Raw genomic sequence first — 22462 nt, 5'->3', positions numbered from 1 at the left:
ACATCATACACTCTCCCCTACTACTGTCACGCACATCATACACTCTCCCCTACCACTGTCACTCACATCATACACTCTCCCCTACCACTGTCACGCACATCATACACTCTCCCCTACCACTGTCACTCACATCATACACTCTCCCCTACCACTGTCACTCACATCATACACTCTCCCCTACCACTGTCACTCACATCATACACTCTCCCCTACTACTGTCACTCACATCATACACTCTCCCCTACTACTGTCACTCACATCATACACTCTCCCCTACCACTGTCACTCACATCATACACTCTCCCCTACTACTGTCACTCACATCATACACTCTCCCCTACTACTGTCACTCACATCATACACTCTCCCCTACTACTGTCACTCACATCATACACTCTCCCCTACCACTGTCACTCACATCATACACTCTCCCCTACCACTGTCACTCACATCATACACTCTCCCCTACCACTGTCACTCACATCATACACTCTCCCCTACCACTGTCACGCACATCATACACTCTCCCCTACCACTGTCACTCACATCATACACTCTCCCCTACCACTGTCACTCACATCATACACTCTCCCCTACCACTGTCACTCACATCATACACTCTCCCCTACCACTGTCACTCACATCATACACTCTCCCCTACCACTGTCACTCACATCATACACTCTCCCCTACCACTGTCACTCACATCATACACTCTCCCCTACCACTGTCACTCACATCATACACTCTCCCCTACCACTGTCACTCACATCATACACTCTCCCCTACTACTGTCACTCACATCATACACTCTCCCCTACCACTGTCACTCACATCATACACTCTCCCCTACCACTGTCACTCACATCATACACTCTCCCCTACCACTGTCACGCACATCATACACTCTCCCCTACCACTGTCAAGCACATCATACACTCTCCCCTACCACTGTCACTCACATCATACACTCTCCCCTACCACTGTCACTCACATCATACACTCTCCCCTACCACTGTCACTCACATCATACACTCTCCCCTACCACTGTCACTCACATCATACACTCTCCCCTACCACTGTCACGCACATCATACACTCTCCCCTACCACTGTCACTCACATCATACACTCTCCCCTACCACTGTCACTCACATCATACACTCTCCCCTACCACTGTCACTCACATCATACACTCTCCCCTACCACTGTCACGCACATCATACACTCTCCCCTACTACTGTCACTCACATCATACACTCTCCCCTACCACTGTCACTCACATCATACACTCTCCCCTACCACTGTCACGCACATCATACACTCTCCCCTACCACTGTCACGCACATCATACACTCTCCCCTACCACTGTCACTCACATCATACACTCTCCCCTACCACTGTCACTCACATCATACACTCTCCCCTACCACTGTCACGCACATCATACACTCTCCCCTACCACTGTCACGCACATCATACACTCTCCCCTACCACTGTCACTCACATCATACACTCTCCCCTACCACTGTCACTCACATCATACACTCTCCCCTACCACTGTCACTCACATCATACACTCTCCCCTACCACTGTCACTCACATCATACACTCTCCCCTACCACTGTCACGCACATCATACACTCTCCCCTACCACTGTCACTCACATCATACACTCTCCCCTACCACTGTCACTCACATCATACACTCTCCCCTACCACTGTCACTCACATCATACACTCTCCCCTACCACTGTCACTCACATCATACACTCTCCCCTACCACTGTCACGCACATCATACACTCTCCCCTACCACTGTCACTCACATCATACACTCTCCCCTACCACTGTCACGCACATCATACACTCTCCCCTACCACTGTCACTCACATCATACACTCTCCCCTACCACTGTCACTCACATCATACACTCTCCCCTACCACTGTCACTCACATCATACACTCTCCCCTACCACTGTCACTCACATCATACACTCTCCCCTACCACTGTCACGCACATCATACACTCTCCCCTACCACTGTCACTCACATCATACACTCTCCCCTACCACTGTCACTCACATCATACACTCTCCCCTACCACTGTCACTCACATCATACACTCTCCCCTACTACTGTCACGCACATCATACACTCTCCCCTACCACTGTCACTCACATCATACACTCTCCCCTACCACTGTCACTCACATCATACACTCTCCCCTACCACTGTCACGCACATCATACACTCTCCCCTACCACTGTCACTCACATCATACACTCTCCCCTACCACTGTCACTCACATCATACACTCTCCCCTACTACTGTCACGCACATCATACACTCTCCCCTACCACTGTCACTCACATCATACACTCTCCCCTACCACTGTCACTCACATCATACACTCTCCCCTACCACTGTCACTCACATCATACACTCTCCCCTACCACTGTCACTCACATCATACACTCTCCCCTACCACTGTCACTCACATCATACACTCTCCCCTACCACTGTCACGCACATCATACACTCTCCCCTACCACTGTCACTCACATCATACACTCTCCCCTACCACTGTCACTCACATCATACACTCTCCCCTACCACTGTCACTCACATCATACACTCTCCCCTACCACTGTCACGCACATCATACACTCTCCCCTACCACTGTCACTCACATCATACACTCTCCCCTACCACTGTCACTCACATCATACACTCTCCCCTACTACTGTCACGCACATCATACACTCTCCCCTACCACTGTCACTCACATCATACACTCTCCCCTACCACTGTCACTCACATCATACACTCTCCCCTACCACTGTCACTCACATCATACACTCTCCCCTACCACTGTCACTCACATCATACACTCTCCCCTACCACTGTCACTCACATCATACACTCTCCCCTACCACTGTCACTCACATCATACACTCTCCCCTACCACTGTCACGCACATCATACACTCTCCCCTACCACTGTCACTCACATCATACACTCTCCCCTACCACTGTCACGCACATCATACACTCTCCCCTACCACTGTCACTCACATCATACACTCTCCCCTACCACTGTCACTCACATCATACACTCTCCCCTACCACTGTCACTCACATCATACACTCTCCCCTACCACTGTCACTCACATCATACACTCTCCCCTACCACTGTCACTCACATCATACACTCTCCCCTACCACTGTCACTCACATCATACACTCTCCCCTACCACTGTCACTCACATCATACACTCTCCCCTACTACTGTCACTCACATCATACACTCTCCCCTACCACTGTCACTCACATCATACACTCTCCCCTACTACTGTCACTCACATCATACACTCTCCCCTACCACTGTCACGCACATCATACACTCTCCCCTACCACTGTCACGCACATCATACACTCTCCCCTACCACTGTCACTCACATCATACACTCTCCCCTACTACTGTCACTCACATCATACACTCTCCCATACCACTGTTGCTAACATTCTCTCTGCTCTCCTTTGATTCTGCTTCAAGGGACATGTCCAATCACCACAGAGAAATCTGTGAAGTTGAAGTGCATTTGATCAAACGCAACAGTGCCATTGTGTTTGTTACTGATTGTGATTGTTAGTAGCTGCTGTATTGTGTGACAGTGTTACAATATAAATAATTGTGTTTCAAGAACAAAATCAATTACCTTAAATGTAGAACATGTTGAAAATATCAAATATTACACTGTTCTAAGCATTGTTGAATCTTTAGAAATATATATATATATATATATATATATATATATATATATATATATATATATATATTTAACCTTTATTTAACTAGGAAAGTCAGTTAAGAACAAATTCTAATTTTACAAAGACGGCCTACATCTCTCCCTGTCATGTTGGTTTCTGTTGGATGTGGTTGGCATTTTGTTTTATACTGTATGTCTTAAGACATACACAGCAGGAAATGTTTCATTGGGTTTCATCATTAGCTGATGTTAAAACTATAGAAAAGAAGATCCCCCAGACAGACAGACACATGTCAGGACCAAGATAGGAAGCATCTTGAGACTACTGAGAAGCACCCAATGAGTTTCATTTCATCCCCGACTGTCCTCAGATGCGTCCTCCAGGGAGAGGCTGTGTGACTCTTTGTGAGGACGTCTTTTAGCAGTAATTTCATCAGTCACCTCGCCACACACTGAAGGACACTGCTGAATACTTCACATGAGTGTCAGGAGTGGAAGAACAGGCTGCAGCGGATCTCTCTCTCTCACACACACACACACACACAAACAAAGCCAAACATCAACACACGTCACACAGCCAAAAATCAACACACACACACACACACACACACACACACACACACACACAAACAAAGCCAAACATCAACACACGTCACACAGCCAAAAATCAACACACACACACACACACACACACACACACACACACACACACACACACACACACACACACACACACACACAAGCGAACATCAACACACGTCACACAGCCGAACATCAACACACACAGCTGTGATGCCCGCTATATTCCAGCTAGCAGCACTAGTTTACCAAACAGACTACTTAATAATCCTAGAGAGAGAGTGTGGACGTTTCGAGGCAGAGACAATGATGACTCACCCAGCTGACAGTCTCAGTCTCTGAATAGCAGCGATATGAGTGTGAATAGGAGAGCTCTCCTGCCTCTGAATAGCCATAGCACAGAGTTTACCTTGATGTGACACATCCATTCAAACACTATCCTCAGATGCTGCATTTTTTTATGGCTCTTTGCTTCGCCAATACAATAGCGGTTTGTGTGCCAGTCAATTCACTGTGGGGAACTGGACAATTACTGGCAAGCTGTTCTAAATGTAACCTCCAGGACCCAGTTTAACAGCTAGGGTAATGGAGGGGGGATGAGCGGAGAGGACCAACAGAACAGACAGAGTGATACAAAAGGACAATCATACACGTTCCACGCAGAATGGATTAGAGTGAAACGCATCTGCTGCAAAACCACAGCGGCGAAGGCAAATGTGAAACATCACTCTCCGTCTCACTTTGAAAGTCCCGGGAACAGAAGGGTATTTTATTCTCTCACCATCATGGAAATGGTTTGCCATTACCCTTGCTGCCATTGTCTGACCATCTAGCTGGATGTTTACAAGTTGTATTCCTAATAGCCGTGACATTTGTGTTGTTGACCCGGGTGCCCCGCACTCCAATCAAACCAATCACACAGCCAGGGGACAATAAACAGGCCTTTTCATCCACGTTAAACCATACTAGCATCAGGTAAAACACTTTTAACCTAAGACTGACCTCACTACGCCTCTCTCTCTCCCCCTCTCCATCTGTCCCTCCCTCCCTCTCTCCAACCTCCAATATCAGTCTCTAGAGTCAGGCTCCTTGAAACACCCCCAGAGCCCCTGTTCCACCAGCTAGTAGCTATGGCCACCAAGCGTGCCCTGTGGGAGTGTTCCTAGTTGCTTCACAACCAGAACTAGAGGAGAGGGACCACTGACTCCTGAGTGGAGCAGATAACCCTGGGAATAGTTTTAGGAGCTCATGAAGTATGCATGGAGCTGAAGGTCAGAGTTCATACATTCAAATCCCTGTTCTAAACAGCAGTATTTATTCAAATGGAACACATTCCAACATATTGTTTTACAACTATTTGTTGGAATGACTGAAATAAAGGAACATTTAAACATGTGTAGAGCTGTCCGACCGCCTGACGCTAAGCTGCTGACACACTAAACACAGTACAACCACGTCACACACAGCACACTACTTTGGGACACAAGGTTGTCCGTTAAGCAGAAAGACATGATAGACCTGTTTTTATCAGGCTGCTGCTGCAATTAAGGCCATTAACATGGAGTGGTGATGCACTCCTGTGTACAGATGTGAACTTGACCCTCTCCAGCATATTTTGGCTCATTATTTAAAAAGAAGATGGAGAACAAGCTATATGATGAAAAATGGCTACGTTTTGACGAAGGTACAGCCGACTGGAGTTAGCTGCTTATTTTTATTGATATATCTGTTAGGTTCTTATTTTGCAGAGTAAATAACTCACGGACACTAGAGAAGCTTTAACCAAGTTTAATTCGTCCCAAAGGTTCTGTACAGCTGTAATTCAGACAATCCAACATTCCTCACATCACAGATATATATATCCCACTTAAGACACTCCTCCTTCTCTCCAATCCTTACATCTTATGGTTCTACAGGAAAAGAATAACAGGCTACTAAACCCTTATTACTCCCTTCAGGGGATCTGACCTCACCTCCTGACCTCAACCCCTCCTTCACCTAATCCACAGATGTCCATCTGTCTCCCCTATATCAACACTATATCCCTATATCCTCCAATCGGTCCAACACATTCAAAAGCCATTCTGTCTTTCTACAGATCTCACTCCTTAATATACTATGCGTCTGATCTATCATGTCTTTAATATCTCAATGTTCAAAATGTTGAATCCAACATATCGTAATAATATTACATTGCGATATGCACTTGTGCCTGTGTGTGTGAGTAAACGGTGAGCTCTTTTGTGTAGATCCAGTGAAAAGAAGGAAAAACAGGCCAGCAAGCTTTAGTGTGGAGCCAGCGCTCTGTCTTTGGAAAGTCCTCTGCTTTAGAGAGAAGCCTCCCCGCTAAAACCAGATAAGGCCTGGAGATAAGAGGAGGAGATAAATGCAAGCACGCGTCCGGCTCTGCCCACTATCAGTAGTGTTATCAGACCACACAGACCCTCTTTGTTCTGTAACCCTTTCCTCCTAGTCAGCCCCCAAAACGCCTGGCCAAATCCCTATCAACACATCACATGATGGGAGAAAGGGATAGAGGGGGAGGCAGGCCAATTCAATTCACAGTGAATAAAACAACCATATAGGGTCAATCTAACAGGGTGTAAGTGTTTGTGCATGCATCTATAGGGGTATTATATACAGTAAAAGTCAACAGTCTGGACACACCTACTCATTCAAGGGTTTATCTTTATTTTTAGTATTTTCTACATTGTATAACGCTGAAGACATCAAAACTATGAAATAACACTTATGGAATCATGTAGTAAGCAAAAAAGTGTTAAACAAATCAGCCACCCTTTGCACTGATGACAGCTTTTCACAGTCTTGGCATTCTCTCAACCAGCTTCATGAGGTAGTCACCTGGAATGCATTTCAATTAACAGGTGTGCCTTGTTAAAAGTTCATTTGTGGAAGTTATTTCCTTAATGCGTTTGAGCCAATCAGTTGTGTTGTGACAAGGCAGGGGTGGTATACAGAATATAGCCCTATTTGGTAAAATACCAAGACCATATTATGGCAAGAACAGCTCAAATAAGCAAAGAGAAACGACAGTCCATCATTACTTTAAGACAAAAAATGGAACGTTTCTTCAAGTGCAGTTGCAAAAACCATCAAGCGCTATAATGAACTGGCTCTCATGAGATCTGCCAAGGGAAAGGAGGACCCAGAGTTACCAGCCTCAGAAATAGGCAATTAACTGCACCTCAGATAGCAGCCCAAATAAATGCTTCACAGAGTTCAAGTAACAGACACATCTCAACATCAACTGTTCAGAGGAGATAGTGTGAATCAGACCTTCATGGACGAATTGCTGCATAAACAAAACACTACTAAAGGACAGCAATAAGAAGAAGAGACTTCAATGTAACTACAATGTTGCTGATCCATCTTCATTCAATTCTAACAGTTTTAAAGTCACGGATGGCCTCATAGTGAAATCCCAAAGCGGTTTCCTTCCTCTCCAGCAACTGAGTTAGGAAGGACATCTGTATCTTTGTAATGGCTGGGTGTATTGCTACACCATCCAAAGAGTAATTCATAACTGCATCATGATCAAAGTGATATTCAATGTCTGCTTTTTTTTTTTTAAACACATCTACCAATATGTTCCCTTTTTTGTGAGGCATTGGAAGACCTCCCTGATCTTTGTGGTTGAATCTGTGTTTGAAATTCACTGCTCGACTGAGGGACCTTACAGATTAATTGAATGTGTGGGGTGCAGATATGAGGTAATCATTTAAAAATCATGTTAAACACTATTATTGCACAATGAGTGAATCCATGTAACTTATTATGTAACTTATTATGCAAATGTTTTACTCTTGAACTTATTTAGGCTTTCCATAACAAAGGGGTTGAATACTTATTGACTCAAAGATATTTTCATTTTTAATGAATTTGTAAAAACAAATCAAAAAACATAATTCCACTTTGACATTTTGGGGTATTGTGTGTAGGTAGGTAAGTGACAGAACAACAAAATGTGGAAAAAGTCCAGGAGTGTGAATACTTTCTGAAGGCACTGCCAAAAAATAAATACAAATAACAACAGTGTCTGGACAGGGCGTTTGGCCACCACGAGCCACCAGAAGAGCTTCAATGCGCCTCGGCATAGATTCTACAAGTGTCTGGACAGGGCGTTTGGCCACCACGAGCCACCAGAAGAGCTTCAATGCGCCTCGGCATAGATTCTACAAGTGTCTGGAACTCTAATGGAGGGATACAACACCATTGTTTCACGATACATTCCATCATTTGATGTTTTGTGCCACTCCAGAATCTCCCATAAGTATTTAAAGTTTTAAAGTCACGTGCACAAGTACAGTGAAATGCTTTTCTTGTCAGCTTTAACCACAACAGTGCAGTAATCAATAACAAATGTAATACAAAAAATAACAAGGTAGATCAAAAACACAAGGAATTAAAATAAGAAATAAGAAGAACACGAGAAAGTAAGTAAGCATATTATATACAGGGTCAGTCAGTTCCAGTAGCATATTTACAATGTGCAGGGATACTGGATCGATAGATATGTATTGGGGTAAGGTGACTAGGCATCAGGATATAAGATAAACAGAGTCGCAGCAGCGTATATGATTGTATGTGAGTAAATGTATCTGTCTATTGTGTGTTGGAGTGTCAGTGTGTTTGAGTGTGTAGGGCCCGGTGAGTGTGCATAGAAAACAGAAAGGGTGAACTCAGTCTGTGTAGCCATTTCGTTAGCTATTTAGTTAGCTATTTAGTTAGCTATTTAGCAGGCTTATGGCTTGGGGATAGAAGCTATTCAGGGGCCTGTTGGTTTCAGACTTGATACACTGTTACCGCTTGCCGTGCAGAAGCAGAGAGAACAGTCTATGGCTTGGGTGGGTGGAGTCTTTTAACGTTGCCCAGGCCTTCCTTTCACATAGCCTGGTAGAGGTCCTGGATGGCAGGGAGATCAGCTCCAGTGATGTACAAGGCTCGCCGCATCACCCTCTGTAGCACCATGCCATCAAAGGTGGTACTATTGCCATACCAAGCTGTGATGCAGCCGGTCAAGATGCGCTCAATGGTACAACAGTAGGACTTTTTGAGGATTTGAGGGCCCATGATAAACCTTTTCAACTTTCTGATGGGGAAGAGGCCCTGTCGCACCTTCTTTACCACTGTGAGGGTGTGTGGACCATTTTAAGTTCTTAGTGATTTGGACACGGAGGAACTTGAAACTCTCGACCCGCTCCACTGCAGCCCTGTCGATGTGGATGGGGGCGTGCTCGCCACGCAGTTGTGGGTGAACAAGGAGTACAGGAGGGGACTAAGCACACTCCCCTGTGGGGCCCCCGCGTTGAGGGTCAGCGTGGTGGAGGTGATGTTCCCTACCCTCAACACCTGGGGTCGGCCCGTCAGGAACTCTAGGATTTAGCTACAGAGAGGTGTTCAGTCCCAGGGTCCTAAGCTTGGCGACAAGCATATATATATATATATATATATATATATATTATTATATATTTTTTTAAATAGGTTGAGATCTGGTGACTGAGACACACACACTCTTTGAGTTTTCAAAGTCACTGAGATTTCTTCTTCCAACAATTGTAGCCAAAATAATGGGCAACTGGGCATTTTTATACATGACCCTAAGCATGATGGGATGTTAATTGCACCTGCTTTCAATATACTTTGTATCCCTCATTTACTCAAGTGTTTCCTTTATTCTGGCAGTTACATGTATACAGTATATAGTGTATATATACAAGTACGGGCTATAACCTATAGTCAGAGGCCATTGACCATGAATTCACTGCATGGAGAATGAAACTATTCTTTCACACACTAACATCCATGGTTCACACACCAATAGATAGCAGGGTAATAAGCACAACATGAGGGAGATAGTATGTTGACTGACTTACCTCTGTGTCTGTTAGTCGTTTTGTCAAACATAAGCATGGCGTCCTCCACCTGCAAGACACAAAAACAGGAAGAGATTAGTCTTGATAAAAACCAACTGAAACAGAGGAAGACAGAGATGGAGACAGATGGAGAGGGACTGTGATTAAAAGTGAAAGACAGACAGACAGACAGACAGACAGACATATGGCCGTGTGACATATGTCCCTAGATGTGTTGAGTGAGTAATGACTGTGCTGTGTCGTCACAAGGTCAAGAACATGCTGGACCCTGAGAGAGGCTCAGTGTGTGAGTCTGCAAGAACACGAGTGACAGTGCCAACTCAAGCACAGCAACGGAATCATGATTTGGAGATAGGTGGACACACACATAGGCTTTCTATCTCTCTGTGTCACAGACACACATTCCAGCAAATGCCTCATAAAACCACACACACAATCCAAAATATGCCAAAAAAACACACTCTCCCTCTCAGGTGTACCTGAGACCCCGCCCCAAACCCCCTTCCACACAGACCACTATAAATACAGAAATGTTGTGTAAAGTACAGTCTCCGTCTTGCCTACTAAAAACACTTTAGCTATGTTCGAATACTACCCGCACTAACCATATTATTTGTGACGTGAATTGAGTATATACAGTTGAAGTCGGAAGTCTACATACACCTTAGCCAAATACATTTAAACTCAGTTTTTCACAATTCCTGACATTTAATTCTAGTAAAAATTGTCAGAATGATAGAATGATAGTAGAGAGATGGATTTATTTCAGCTTTTATTTCTTTCATCACATTCCCAGTGGGTCAGAAGTTTACATACACTCAATTAGTATTAGGTAGCATTGCCTTTAAATTGTTTTAAAAAGTTTTGGGTAGCCTTTGTCATGACGTTGGCCTGGGGTTAGGTTTATGACAGTCATAAATACTCTTCACCCCTTTTTCCTCTCTCTACCCTACTGATGTGAAATTTGAAAACCCCTTGGTTAACATAGAGATTCTGGGAACATCAGAAGGTGGGGGGAAATTAACTATATTCTGGTAAGCGTGGCTACTTAATGAATATGATGTTCGGTTGTCATCTGGGACATTATCCTCAATGATAGGATGACATAAACTCTACAGTGGAAAGTCAAAGTTATCGGATTCACATGGAATTGTTGTTAAATTTAAATGTTTGAATATAAAATTATTGGTGAAAAGATTAAATGTAATTTTAGCTTCCAAATGAGAGATTTGGGTTTTCATAAGGTTAGGGCTCTGCTCAATCAGTGGCCCGCCCCTGTGAAGAGTCATGGGTTATAAAACTTTTCAAATACACCCTTCTCGCTCCACTATATAAAGCCTTGATGAAAATGTAACCTCCTGTTCCAAGTACGTGAGGTCTGCAGCCTCTGCGTTAAAAGGACTAACATGTCAACTACAGAACTAAGCCAACCTCAGCGTGAGTTTTGGTTGCGAATGGTATGAACTTTGAACTCTTATTCACTACAGAAGTGATACCTCCTAGCCGTTGAGTTAGCAACAGCAGCTGCAAATGCGGGCTAGGAAAGAACAGACAGAGTCTACCACACAACGACATTACTACAACGTATCCAATTGACCACCAGAGACATTCTCCAAAGGACTCGGTTTGGCAACACGGCCTTCCATCTACCACCAACCTACCGAAGCGCAGCTCAGAGTAAATATTTATTGCATTTTCCTTTTCCAAATGGGCGATAATTTAGAATGCATAAGATACTGTATTTATGATAGCACAGCTTCTCCCTTTGTCCCTCAGTCTTCCCGCTCTTTCACTCAAACCCAGCCCTTTTCTTTTGTGTAACCAGCTGTCATATCTGTTCAGTCTGCTAGTGACGTTTTCGTTTATGACGTAATTTGTAATCAAGGTATGATTCATTCTTTGTATATGTAATTCTGTGTGATTAGTCAGGTATTTAGTAAATAAATAATTAAACCCAATTTTGTATTGCTGATTCAACTTGTTAGCCAGGGTTCGTGAACCAAGAATTTACAACTTTCAGATGAGACTGAATTAAGGTGACGATTAATATTGACTGCTATTGATGTAAAATATTACTAGGTCTTTAAGAGTTTATTCGGAAGATAACAGCTCTATAAATATTATTTTGTGGTGCCCCGACTCTCTAGTTAATTACATTTACATGATTAGCTCAATCAGGTAATATTAATTACGTAGAAAGGATTTTATAGAATAATCCGGCATAGCCAAAGACACGACACCTTCCACAAGCCTCCCACAATAAATTGGGTGAATTTTGGCCCATTCCTCCTGACAGAGCTGGTGTAACTGAGTCAGGTTTGTAGGCCTCCTTGCTCGCTCACACATGCTTTTTCAGTTCTGCCCACAAATTTTCTACGGGATTGAGGTCAGAGCTTTGTGATGGCCACTCTAATACCTTGACTTTGTTGTCCTTAAGCAATTTTGCCACAACGTTGGAAGTATGCTTGGGGTCATTGTCCATTTGGAAGACCCTTTTGCGACCAATCTTTAACTTCCTGACTGATGTCTTGAGATGTTGCTTCAATATATCCACATCCTTTGCCCTCCTCATGATGCCATCTATTTTGTGAAGTGCACCAGTCCTTCCTGCAGCAAAGCACCCCCACAACATGATGCTGCCACCCCCATGCCTCACGGTTGGGATGGTGTTCTTCGGCTTGCAAGCCTCCCCTTTTTCCCTCTAAACATAACGATGGTCATTATGGCCAAACAGTTCTATTATTGTTTCATTAGACCAGAGGACATTTCTCCAAAAGGTACGATCTTTGTCCCCATGTGCAGATGCAAACCGTAGTCTGGCTTTTTTATGGCGGTTTTGGAGCAGTGGCTTCTTTCTTGTCTTTCAGGTTATGTCGATATTGGACTTATTTTACTGTGGATATAGATACTTTTGTACCTGTTTCCTCCAGCATCATCACAAGGTCCTTTGCTGTTGTTCTGGGATTGATTTGCACTTTTCGCACCAAAGTACGTTCATCTCTAGGAGACAGAACGTGTCTCTTCCTGAGCGGTATGACGGCTGCATGGTCCCATGGAGTTTATACTTGCGTACTATTGTTTGTATAGATGAACGTGGTACCATCAGGCGTTTGGAAATTGCTCCCAAGGATGAACCAGACTTGTGGAGGTTTAAATTTTTTCCCCCTGAGGTCTTGGCTGATTTCTTTTGATTTTCCCATGATGTCGAGCAAATAGGCACTGAGTTTGAAGGTAGGCTTTGAAATACATCCACAGGTACACCTCCAATTGACTCAAATGATGTCAATTAGCCTATCAGAAGCTTCTAAATCCATGACATAATTTTCTGGAATTTTCCAAGATGTTTAAAGGCACAGTCAACATAGTGTATGTAAACTTCTGACCCACTGCAATTGTGATACAGTGAATTAAAAGTGAAATAATCTGTCTGTAAACAATTGTTGGAAAAATTACTTGTGTCATGCACAAAGTAATGTCCTAATCGACTTGCCAAACCTAAAGATTGTCAACAAGAGATTTGTGGAGTGGTTGAAAAGCACATTTTAATGACTCCAACCTAAGTGTATGTAAACTTTCGACTTCAACTGTAGTATGCTTATTGGTCATAGTATGGATATAGTTAGTATACCAAATGTCCCCGGATGTCGTATTAAATTCACCAAAATACAAAGTATACAAGGGCCCATAATGCAATTCTTCAGAAAATGGGTGTGGCTTTACAACGTTTTCAGATTTGAAGAAAATGGCGCTAAATATGCAACCGAAGTCCGACAAGAGCGCATTCAAATTCATTGATTTAACTAATTATGACAAATGTTAAGAAAATGTTGAGCAATGTAATAAAGTTATGACGTGTCAAATAAGTTCATTTACATTGGCTGACAATTTGTTAGCTACGCTATCCTTACAAACCGCATAGCATTACATCAGTATGTACCGACCGGTATGTTACCTAACAGGTTATGAATACATCAAACTTGCCAGGCAGTATATTAACTATCTGCTATCTAACTAACTACCCAGCATTTATTGACTTGATTATTCACATCACTCTTAGCTAAGTGGTATAGTCGTTGCGCGTTTCAATGGATATTGATAATTCTGGCTATCTACTCCGATTTCAGAGCACTCTAGTCTGAGTGTGTCAGAGCGCACAATAACTGATGAATTTACAACGCTCAACAGCCATTGAATATGTCCGGTGTCAGTAAACGTTGGCAAATTGTTGCCAGCAGCACTGTTACAGTCACCAACGATCTGGATAACATGTAAACAGCCTAACCAGCTCTGCTAGGATGAGTAAAATGGTCAGAGTGTTCTCTCATTTATGTCTGGAAGTAGCTAGCCAAAGTTACCCAGTTAGCTTGGGTGCTTGACTGCCTTTGCCCAACTCATCGGCCAGAGCGTCCAGTGAGCGCCCAGAACGCTCCGAGAGCGAAACACTCTGAATTTACAAATAGACAATCTGACAATGCTCTAGATGTACAAAAGCCCAGAGCGTACTCTGGCACTCCAGATTGAATTTACAGACACTCCAGAAATCGTAAAATGTTTAGCTAGTCATTTGTTATGCTATGACAAATGAACTAATAGAATATAGTATGTAGTATAAACTCATTAAGTATGTAGTATACAGTATGTCAGTATGGGTATTCAAACACAGCTTATGCTTCAACTCACCCTCAGTACTACCTTCCCTTCCCCAGAAGTCGCGCATCAATCTCTCTTCCACTAAGAGCCCTGTTGCTATAAGCCATAATCATATTCATCAGGCTCAATCAGCTACAATGAGGATTCATCTGGCTGTCTGTCCCCCTGATGGAGATAGACACTAAACTCCACTACCGCACACGGAACACAGCGGACATACATATAGCCACACTAACATATATTTATGTGACAGTGTAGAAGTGGAGCATTGTGTTATTTTCAGGAAGAAGGCGTCCCTGAGACCTGGACCACTAGTGGTGTGGCTGCCTCACATACAGCTGTTAAGTTAAGAGAGGGAGAGAAATGGCTGGACACAGCAGGATATGTAGGTGGGGGGGTCAGACCTTTAAATGTCGCTATGGATATGTAGGGGGGGGGTGACGGAGCCCGCCTGGGCAGTGTTCCCCAGTCACTGTTGCTAGGTAACAGTGTGTGAGTGAATGAGAGTGTGTGTCTGTGTCTGTGTGTGTGTGTGTGTGTGTGTGTGTGTGTGTGTGTGTGTGTGTGTGTGTGTGTGTGTGTGTGTGTGTGTGTGTGTGTGTGTGTAATAGTAGAGGTGTAGAGCTGTCCCAGCCAGCAAATGATGGGAGGGGACAGCACCAGAGGCTGCCTAATTTGTAACTGTATGACTGGATAAAGGCCACAGTTGCCAGCACACACACACCCTCTCCCCTACTTCTCTACACTGGTGGCTGAGGCTCTGTGTCACCTGTTACCATGTAACAGTATGGTAGGGAGTATTACTGCTTCACTGCAGCTGGGGAGGCTCTCCTTTTGTTTCCCTTCACCTCTGTCTATCCCTGCTAGGTGCAGCGGTGTAAAGTATTTAAGTGAAAATACTTAAGTTGTTTTTTGGGGTATCTGTGCTTTACTTTACTGTTTATAATTGTGTTTATAATTTTGACTACTTTTACTTCACGAAATTCCTTAAGAAAATATTGTACTTTTTACTCCATACATTTTCCTTGACACCCAAAAGTACTTGTTACATTTTGAATGGTTAGTAGGACAGGAAAATGGTCCAATTCACGCACTTATAAACAGAACATCCCTGGTCATCAAATCAAATTGTATTAGTCACATGCGCCAAATACAACAGGTGTAGACCTTACAGTGAAATGCTTACTTTCAAACCCCTAACCAGCAATGCAGTTTAAAATCCCTACTGTCATCCCTACGGATCTGGCGGACTCACTAAACACACATGCTTTGTTTGTAAATTATCTCTGAATGTTGGAGCGTGCCCCTGGCTATCCGTAAATGTATTTTGAAAAACAAGAAAATGCTGCTGTCTGGTTTGCTTAATATAAGGAATTTGAAATGATTTATACTTTTACTTTTGACACTTAAGTATATTTTAGAAATTTACATTCACTTTTCATACTTAAGTAAGTTTTGAACCAACATTTTTTTAAACTTTTACACAAGTAGAATTTTACTGGCTGACATTTACTTTTACTTGAGTCATTTTCTATTAAGGGATCTTTAAGTATGACAGTTGGGTACTTTTTCCACCACTGGCTAGAGTGTGTCGCCCTGAATTCATTCAATCAGAAATGAGCCTGACCTTTTACTTGTTAGCCCTGGCGCATGTGCTGCGTGTGTGCTGTGCGTGTGTGTGTGTGTGCTGCGCGTGTGTGTGTGCTGCGTGTGTGTGTGTGTGTGCTGCGTGTGTGCTGCGCGTGTGTGTGTGTGTGTGTGTGCTGCGTGTGTGTGTGTGTGTGTGTGTGTGTGTGTGTGTGCTGCGTGTGTGTGTATATGTGTGTGCTGCGCATGTGTGTGTGTGTGCTGCACGTGCGTGTGTGTGTGTGTGTGCTGCACGCGCGTGAGTGTGTGTGTGCTGCACGCGCGTGTGTGTGTGCTGCGTGTATGTGTGTGCTGCATGTGTGTGTGTGTGTTCCATGTGTGTGCGCTGCGTGTGTGCTGCGTGTGTGAGTGTGTGTGTGCGTGTGTGTGTGCGTGAGAGAGGGGGAGAGAGAGTTATGAGGCAAGAGCACTGTCCCCAAAGAGGGTACGAGGTTCAGATCGATGCAAAGCGGCCACTTTAGCAACCATTTGCACCAAGTAGCATAGTGACGGACATCTCCTAATGCATTCAGATGTGCCGAGGAATTAATTAGCCAGCTCTCACACACACACCCAACCACCCACACAGGGCAACAGCTCAATCACTCTTCTCTGTATGGCCTCTGGCTCCAGTTAAAAGCCCCTGTGTCAGAGTGTTAAACCTGAGCTGGTCGGGCTACTCTGACATTAAACGCCATTACAGCTAATTGGTGCAGCCACCGCAGCTTTTACTGTCCGTCCAGCGATCTGCAGAGAGGGCTTAATACAGAGACATAGGCCAGGCACAATGACTAATGTCATCATAATGCCTGCTTTATTACGGCACACAGAGAGCTGCACCTGCCCCTGCTGCTGTTAATGTGCTTTCAAATGGAGTGAAGCTACTAACTGGAGGGGGACAGTAGTGGGTGGATGTAGAGGGGTAGTGCAGTGAGGGGAGGAGGTAGGGAGGTAGAGCAGTGAGGGGGTGGAGGTAGGGAGGTAGAGCAGTGAGGGGGTGGAGGTAGGGAGGTAGTGCAGTGAGGGGGTGGAGGTAGGGAGGTAGAGCAGTGAGGGGGGGTAGGGAGGTAGTGCAGTGAGGGGGTGGATGTAGAGGGGTAGTGCAGTGAGGGGAGGAGGTAGGGAGGTAGTGCAGTGAGGGGAGGAGGTAGGGAGGTAGAGCAGTGAGGGGGGGTAGGGAGGTAGAGCAGTGAGGGGGTGGAGGTGGGGAGGTAGAGCAGTGAGGGGGGTGGGGGTAGGGGGAGTAGAGCAGTGAGGGGGTGGAGGTGGGGTGGGTAGAGCAGTGGGGGGGGGGGGGTAGAGCAGTGAGGGGGTGGGGGTAGGGGGGGTAGAGCAGTGGGGGGTTGGAGGTAGGGGGAGTAGAGCAGTGGGGGGGTGGGGGTAGGGGGGGTAGAGCAGTGGGTGGGTGGGGGTAGGGGAGTAGAGCAGTGAGGGGTGGAGATTAATGTTTCTTATAGGCAGGGGATCGGAACTCCCCCTCTCTGGAGATGCAACACAGTATCACTTACATCTTTGCACTGGATTAGGGCACGCATGCACGCACACACCCAGACTTGAGGACTTCAGGTGACTAGTTGGCAACCCCAAAAGTGAAAGGACCACAACGTTTGGCCAACCAGCTTGAGATGCCACTACATTATGCTCCTAATATAAAACACATTTAACCATTAGGTTTCAGATTAAGACATATGAACCCTCAACCACCATGGACTGTAATCAATATTCTGGTCGAAATCAGACTTGCAAAAACAAACATATAAACTCACACACACTCAAGTTAGTTATGCAGCAAAACATTTCTTGGCAGGTCTCTCAATTAAAGCCGCTAACATTTGTTGCTGACACTGTTCCCTGCTGCCAATTTCTCTTTCAGGTGGTTGAGGTAAGTTTGTTGACAGCATGTTTTACTTACGCTGGAAATATAATTGGATATTGGGAGCTTTTTTTAAGAACTGCAAAAAGTATTACCGGAGGGCTGGAGGGAATAAAAGCTTGGGGAGGCGGGACTCGCTGCCTGGCAGACAGACACAGGTAGATTGTGTTTCTATCCAGGGGAAAATGGAAGGAATGCTATCCAACACTTAGTTAAATTCACCAGGACCACTGGGACAGTCAGACAGACCAACATCTACCACCTGTAATTCAGTGAGATGCTAAATTTCACTTCCTTACTGAGGAAAGCAGTGACAACAAAAAGTACATCTTGCCTATCCCACCAGACGCAATTATGATAACTACGCAAAAGGATAAACATGCACACATTTCTTTTTTTACATTTTTATCATTTTTATCATTTTTAAAGCAGCAAAGTGTTGTGTGGCTGGGAGTGCTGTAGGAAGCAGCGGGTGAAGGCTGAAATTCAAGGCTTGGTTTAATGAGTTTTGACCAAGTATGTACAGTGCCTATAGAAAGAATTCACACCCCTTGACTTTGTACCCTACACTTACAATTATCTGTAAAGTCCTTCAGTCGAGCAGTGAATTTTAAACAGATTCAACCACAAAAACCAAGGAGGATTTAAAATGCCTCGCAAAGGACACCTATTGGCAGATGGGTCAAAACAAAAAAGCAGACCTTGAATACCCCTTTGAGCATGGTGAAGTTATTAATTACACTTTGGATGGTGTATCAATACACCCAGTCACTACAAAGATACAAGCGTACTTCCCAACTCAGGTGCCGGAGAGGAAGGAAACCTCTCTGGGATTTCGCCATGAGGTCAATGGTGACTTTAAAACAGTTACAGAGTTTAATGGCTTTGATAGGAGAAAACTGAGGATGGATCAACAACATTGTAGTTCCTCCACAAAACTAACCTAAATGACAGAGTGAAAATAAGGAAGCCTGAACAGAGTAAAAATATTCCAAAACCAGCCTGTTTGCAACAAGGCACTAAAGTAATACTGAATACAAAGTGTTATGTTTGGGGTAAATCCAATACAACACATTAGTGAGTAACACTCTCCATATCTTCAAGCATAGTGGTAGCTGCATCATGTTATGGATATGCTTGTAACTGTTAAGGACTGGGGGGTTTTCAGGATAAAAAAGAAAGAGCTAAAGAGCTAACCACAGGCAAAATCCTAGAGGAAAACCTGGTTCAATCTGCTTTCCACCAGACACTGGAAGATTAATTCATCTTTCGCCAGGACAATAAACTAAAACACAATGCCAAATCTACACTGGAGTTGCTTACCAAGAAGACAGTGAATGTTCCTGTGGGGCCGAATTACAGTTTTAACTTAAATCTGTTTGAAAGCGTATGGCAAGACCTGAAAACGGTTGTCTAGTAATGATCAACAACCAATTTGACAGAGCTTGAAGAATTTAGAAAATCATAAATGTGCAGATGTTGTACAATCCAGGTGTGCTCTTAGAACCGTACCCAGAAAGACACACAGCTGGAATTGCTGCCAAAAGTGATTATAACATCTATTGACTCAGGGGGTTGAAAACTTATCTAATTAAGATATATCTATGTTAAATTTTTCATTAATTTAATACAAATGTTAGACATTTTCTTCAACTTTGCAAGATTATTATGTCATTCGTTTACAAAAAATGACAATGAAATCCATTTTAATCCCACTTTGTAACACAACATGTGGAAAAAGTCAAGTGGTGTGAATACTTTCTTAAGGCACTGTATATAAACCCTGGATGGCTGATGCTATGTATTGGCCAGTGAGAGGCTTTGAAGCCACTGGTCGGCCATATATTCATTCCCGAGAAGAAGCAGTAGGAATGAATGGAATTCTACAGTATTTCAATTAAATGTTTCAAGGACAAGTTGGTGGGAGAGTAACAGAATTGATACTTTATGGATGAAAAAGTTCAAAAGTTTAGGGTCACTTAGAAATGTCCTTGTTTTTGAACGAAAAGCACATATTGATGTCCATTAAAATAACATCAAATTGATCAGAAATACAGCGTAGACATTGTTAATGTTGTAAATGACTATCGTAGCTGGAAACGGCAGGTTTTTTAATGGAAAATCTACCTAGGCGTACAGAGGCCCATTATCAGCAACCATCACTCCTGTGTTCCAATGGCACGTTGTGTTAGCTAATCCAAGTTTATCATTTGTAAAGGCTAATTGGTCATTAGAAAACACTTTTGCAATTATGTTAGCACAGCTGAAAACTGTTGTTCTGATTAAAGAAGCAATAAACCTTTCCTTCTATAGACAAGCTGAGAATCTGGAGCATCAGCATTTGTGGGTTTGATTACAGGCTCAAAATGGCCAGATTCAAAGACCTTTCTTCTGAAACTCGTCAGTCTATTATTGTTCTGAGAAATGAAAGCTATTCCATTAGAGAAATTAGCAAGAAACTAAAGATCTCGTACAACGCTGTGTACTACTCCCTTCACAGAACAGCGCAAACTGGCTCTAACCAGAATAAAAAGAGGAGTGGGAGGCCCCGGTGCACAAATGAGCAAGAGGACAAGTACATTAGAGTGTCTAGTTTGAGAAACAGACAGCTCACAAGTCCTCAACTGGCAGCTTCATTAAATAGTACCTGCGAAACACCAATCTCGGAGTCGCCTCTTCACTGTTGATGTTGAGACTGGTGTTTTGAGGGTACTATTTCATGAAGCTGGCAGTTGAGGACAAAAAAATTGCTTTTCTTACAAAAACAAGGACATTTCAAAGTGACCCCAAACTTTAAAACGATAGTGTATATACACATACATATATATATATATATATATACACATATATACAGTGGGGCAAAAAAGTATTTAGTCAGCCACCAATTGTGCAAGTTCTCCCACTTAAAAAGATGAGAGAGGCCTGTAATTTTCATCATAGGTACACTTCAACTATGACAGACAAAATTAGAAAAAAATGTTTTAATGAATTTATTTGCAAATTATGGTGGAAAATAAGTATTTGGTCACCTACAAACAAGCAAGATTTCTGGCTCTCACAGACCTGTAACTTCTTCTTTATGACAGCTGCTTAGGTGAACTACTACACTATTTACATTGGCTGCACATTGTGGGAAATACAAGCCTTGCATCTATCCCTGGCTGTGTCTCAGCACTGGAAACAAAAAGGACTGTATATTTTTAAAATCAAATCAAATTTTATTGGTCATATACACATGTTTAGCAGATGTTATTACAGATGTAAAGAAATGCTTGTGCTTCTAGTTCCAACAGGGCAGCAATATCTAACAAGTAATCTAACAATTTCACAACAAATACCTAATACACACAAATCTAAGTAAAGGAATGGAACTAAGAATATATACATATAAATATATGGATGAGCAATGACAGAGCGCTATAGACTAAGATACAGTAGATAGTATAGAATACAGTATATGCATATGAGATGAGTAATGCAAGATATGTAAACATTATTAAAGTGACATTATTAAAGTGTTTTATTTATTAAAGTGGCCAATGATTTCAAGTCTGTGTACGTAGGCAGCAGCATCTCTGTGCTAGCGATGGCTATTTAACAGTCCGATGGCCTTGAGATAGAAGCTGTTTTTCAGTCTCTCGGTCCCAGCTTTGATGCACCTGTACTGACCTCGCCTTCTGGATGATAACAGGTTGAACAGGCAGTGGCTTGGGTGTTTTGTTGTCCTTGATGATCTTTTAGGCCTTCTTGTTACATCGGGTACTGTAGGTGTCCTGGAGGGCAGGTAGTTTGCCCACGGTGATGCTCCCCACCAGGGAGAGCCCTGCGAGACGGGATGCTCTCAATTGTGCATCTGTAAAAGTTTGTGAAGGTTTTAGGTGACAAGCCACATTTCTTGAGCCTTCTGAGGTTGAAGAGGCACTGTTGCGCCTTCTTCAACACACTGTCTGTGTGGGTGGTACATTTCAGTTTGTCAGTGATATGTATGCCAATGAACTTAAAACTTTCCACATTCTCCACTGCTGTCCCTGTCGATGTGGAAAGTGAGGTGCTCCCTCTGCTGTTTCCTGA

The 22462-nt window shown here is 43.4% G+C and overlaps 1 protein-coding gene across 9 annotated transcripts in view; it reads right to left on the bottom strand.

The window, feature by feature from the left end:
* LOC110507900 (RNA-binding protein Musashi homolog 2) overlaps window positions 1–22462 on the bottom strand; it is a 372381-nt gene that overhangs the window by 165709 nt on the left and 184210 nt on the right. For all 9 annotated transcript variants that reach the window (XM_021588306.2, XM_021588303.2, XM_021588305.2 and 6 more), the window contains exon 7: window positions 10243–10291. In XM_021588306.2, coding sequence (XP_021443981.2) covers window positions 10243–10291 — 49 coding nt within the window. The remainder of the gene's footprint in view (window positions 1–10242; window positions 10292–22462) is intronic.

This window comes from Oncorhynchus mykiss, chromosome 27, assembly GCF_013265735.2.
Source record: "Oncorhynchus mykiss isolate Arlee chromosome 27, USDA_OmykA_1.1, whole genome shotgun sequence".
Lineage (NCBI taxonomy): Eukaryota > Metazoa > Chordata > Actinopteri > Salmoniformes > Salmonidae > Oncorhynchus > Oncorhynchus mykiss.
Note: the sequence above shows the minus strand (reverse complement) of the source record. Positions and strands in the feature narration are given on the sequence as shown.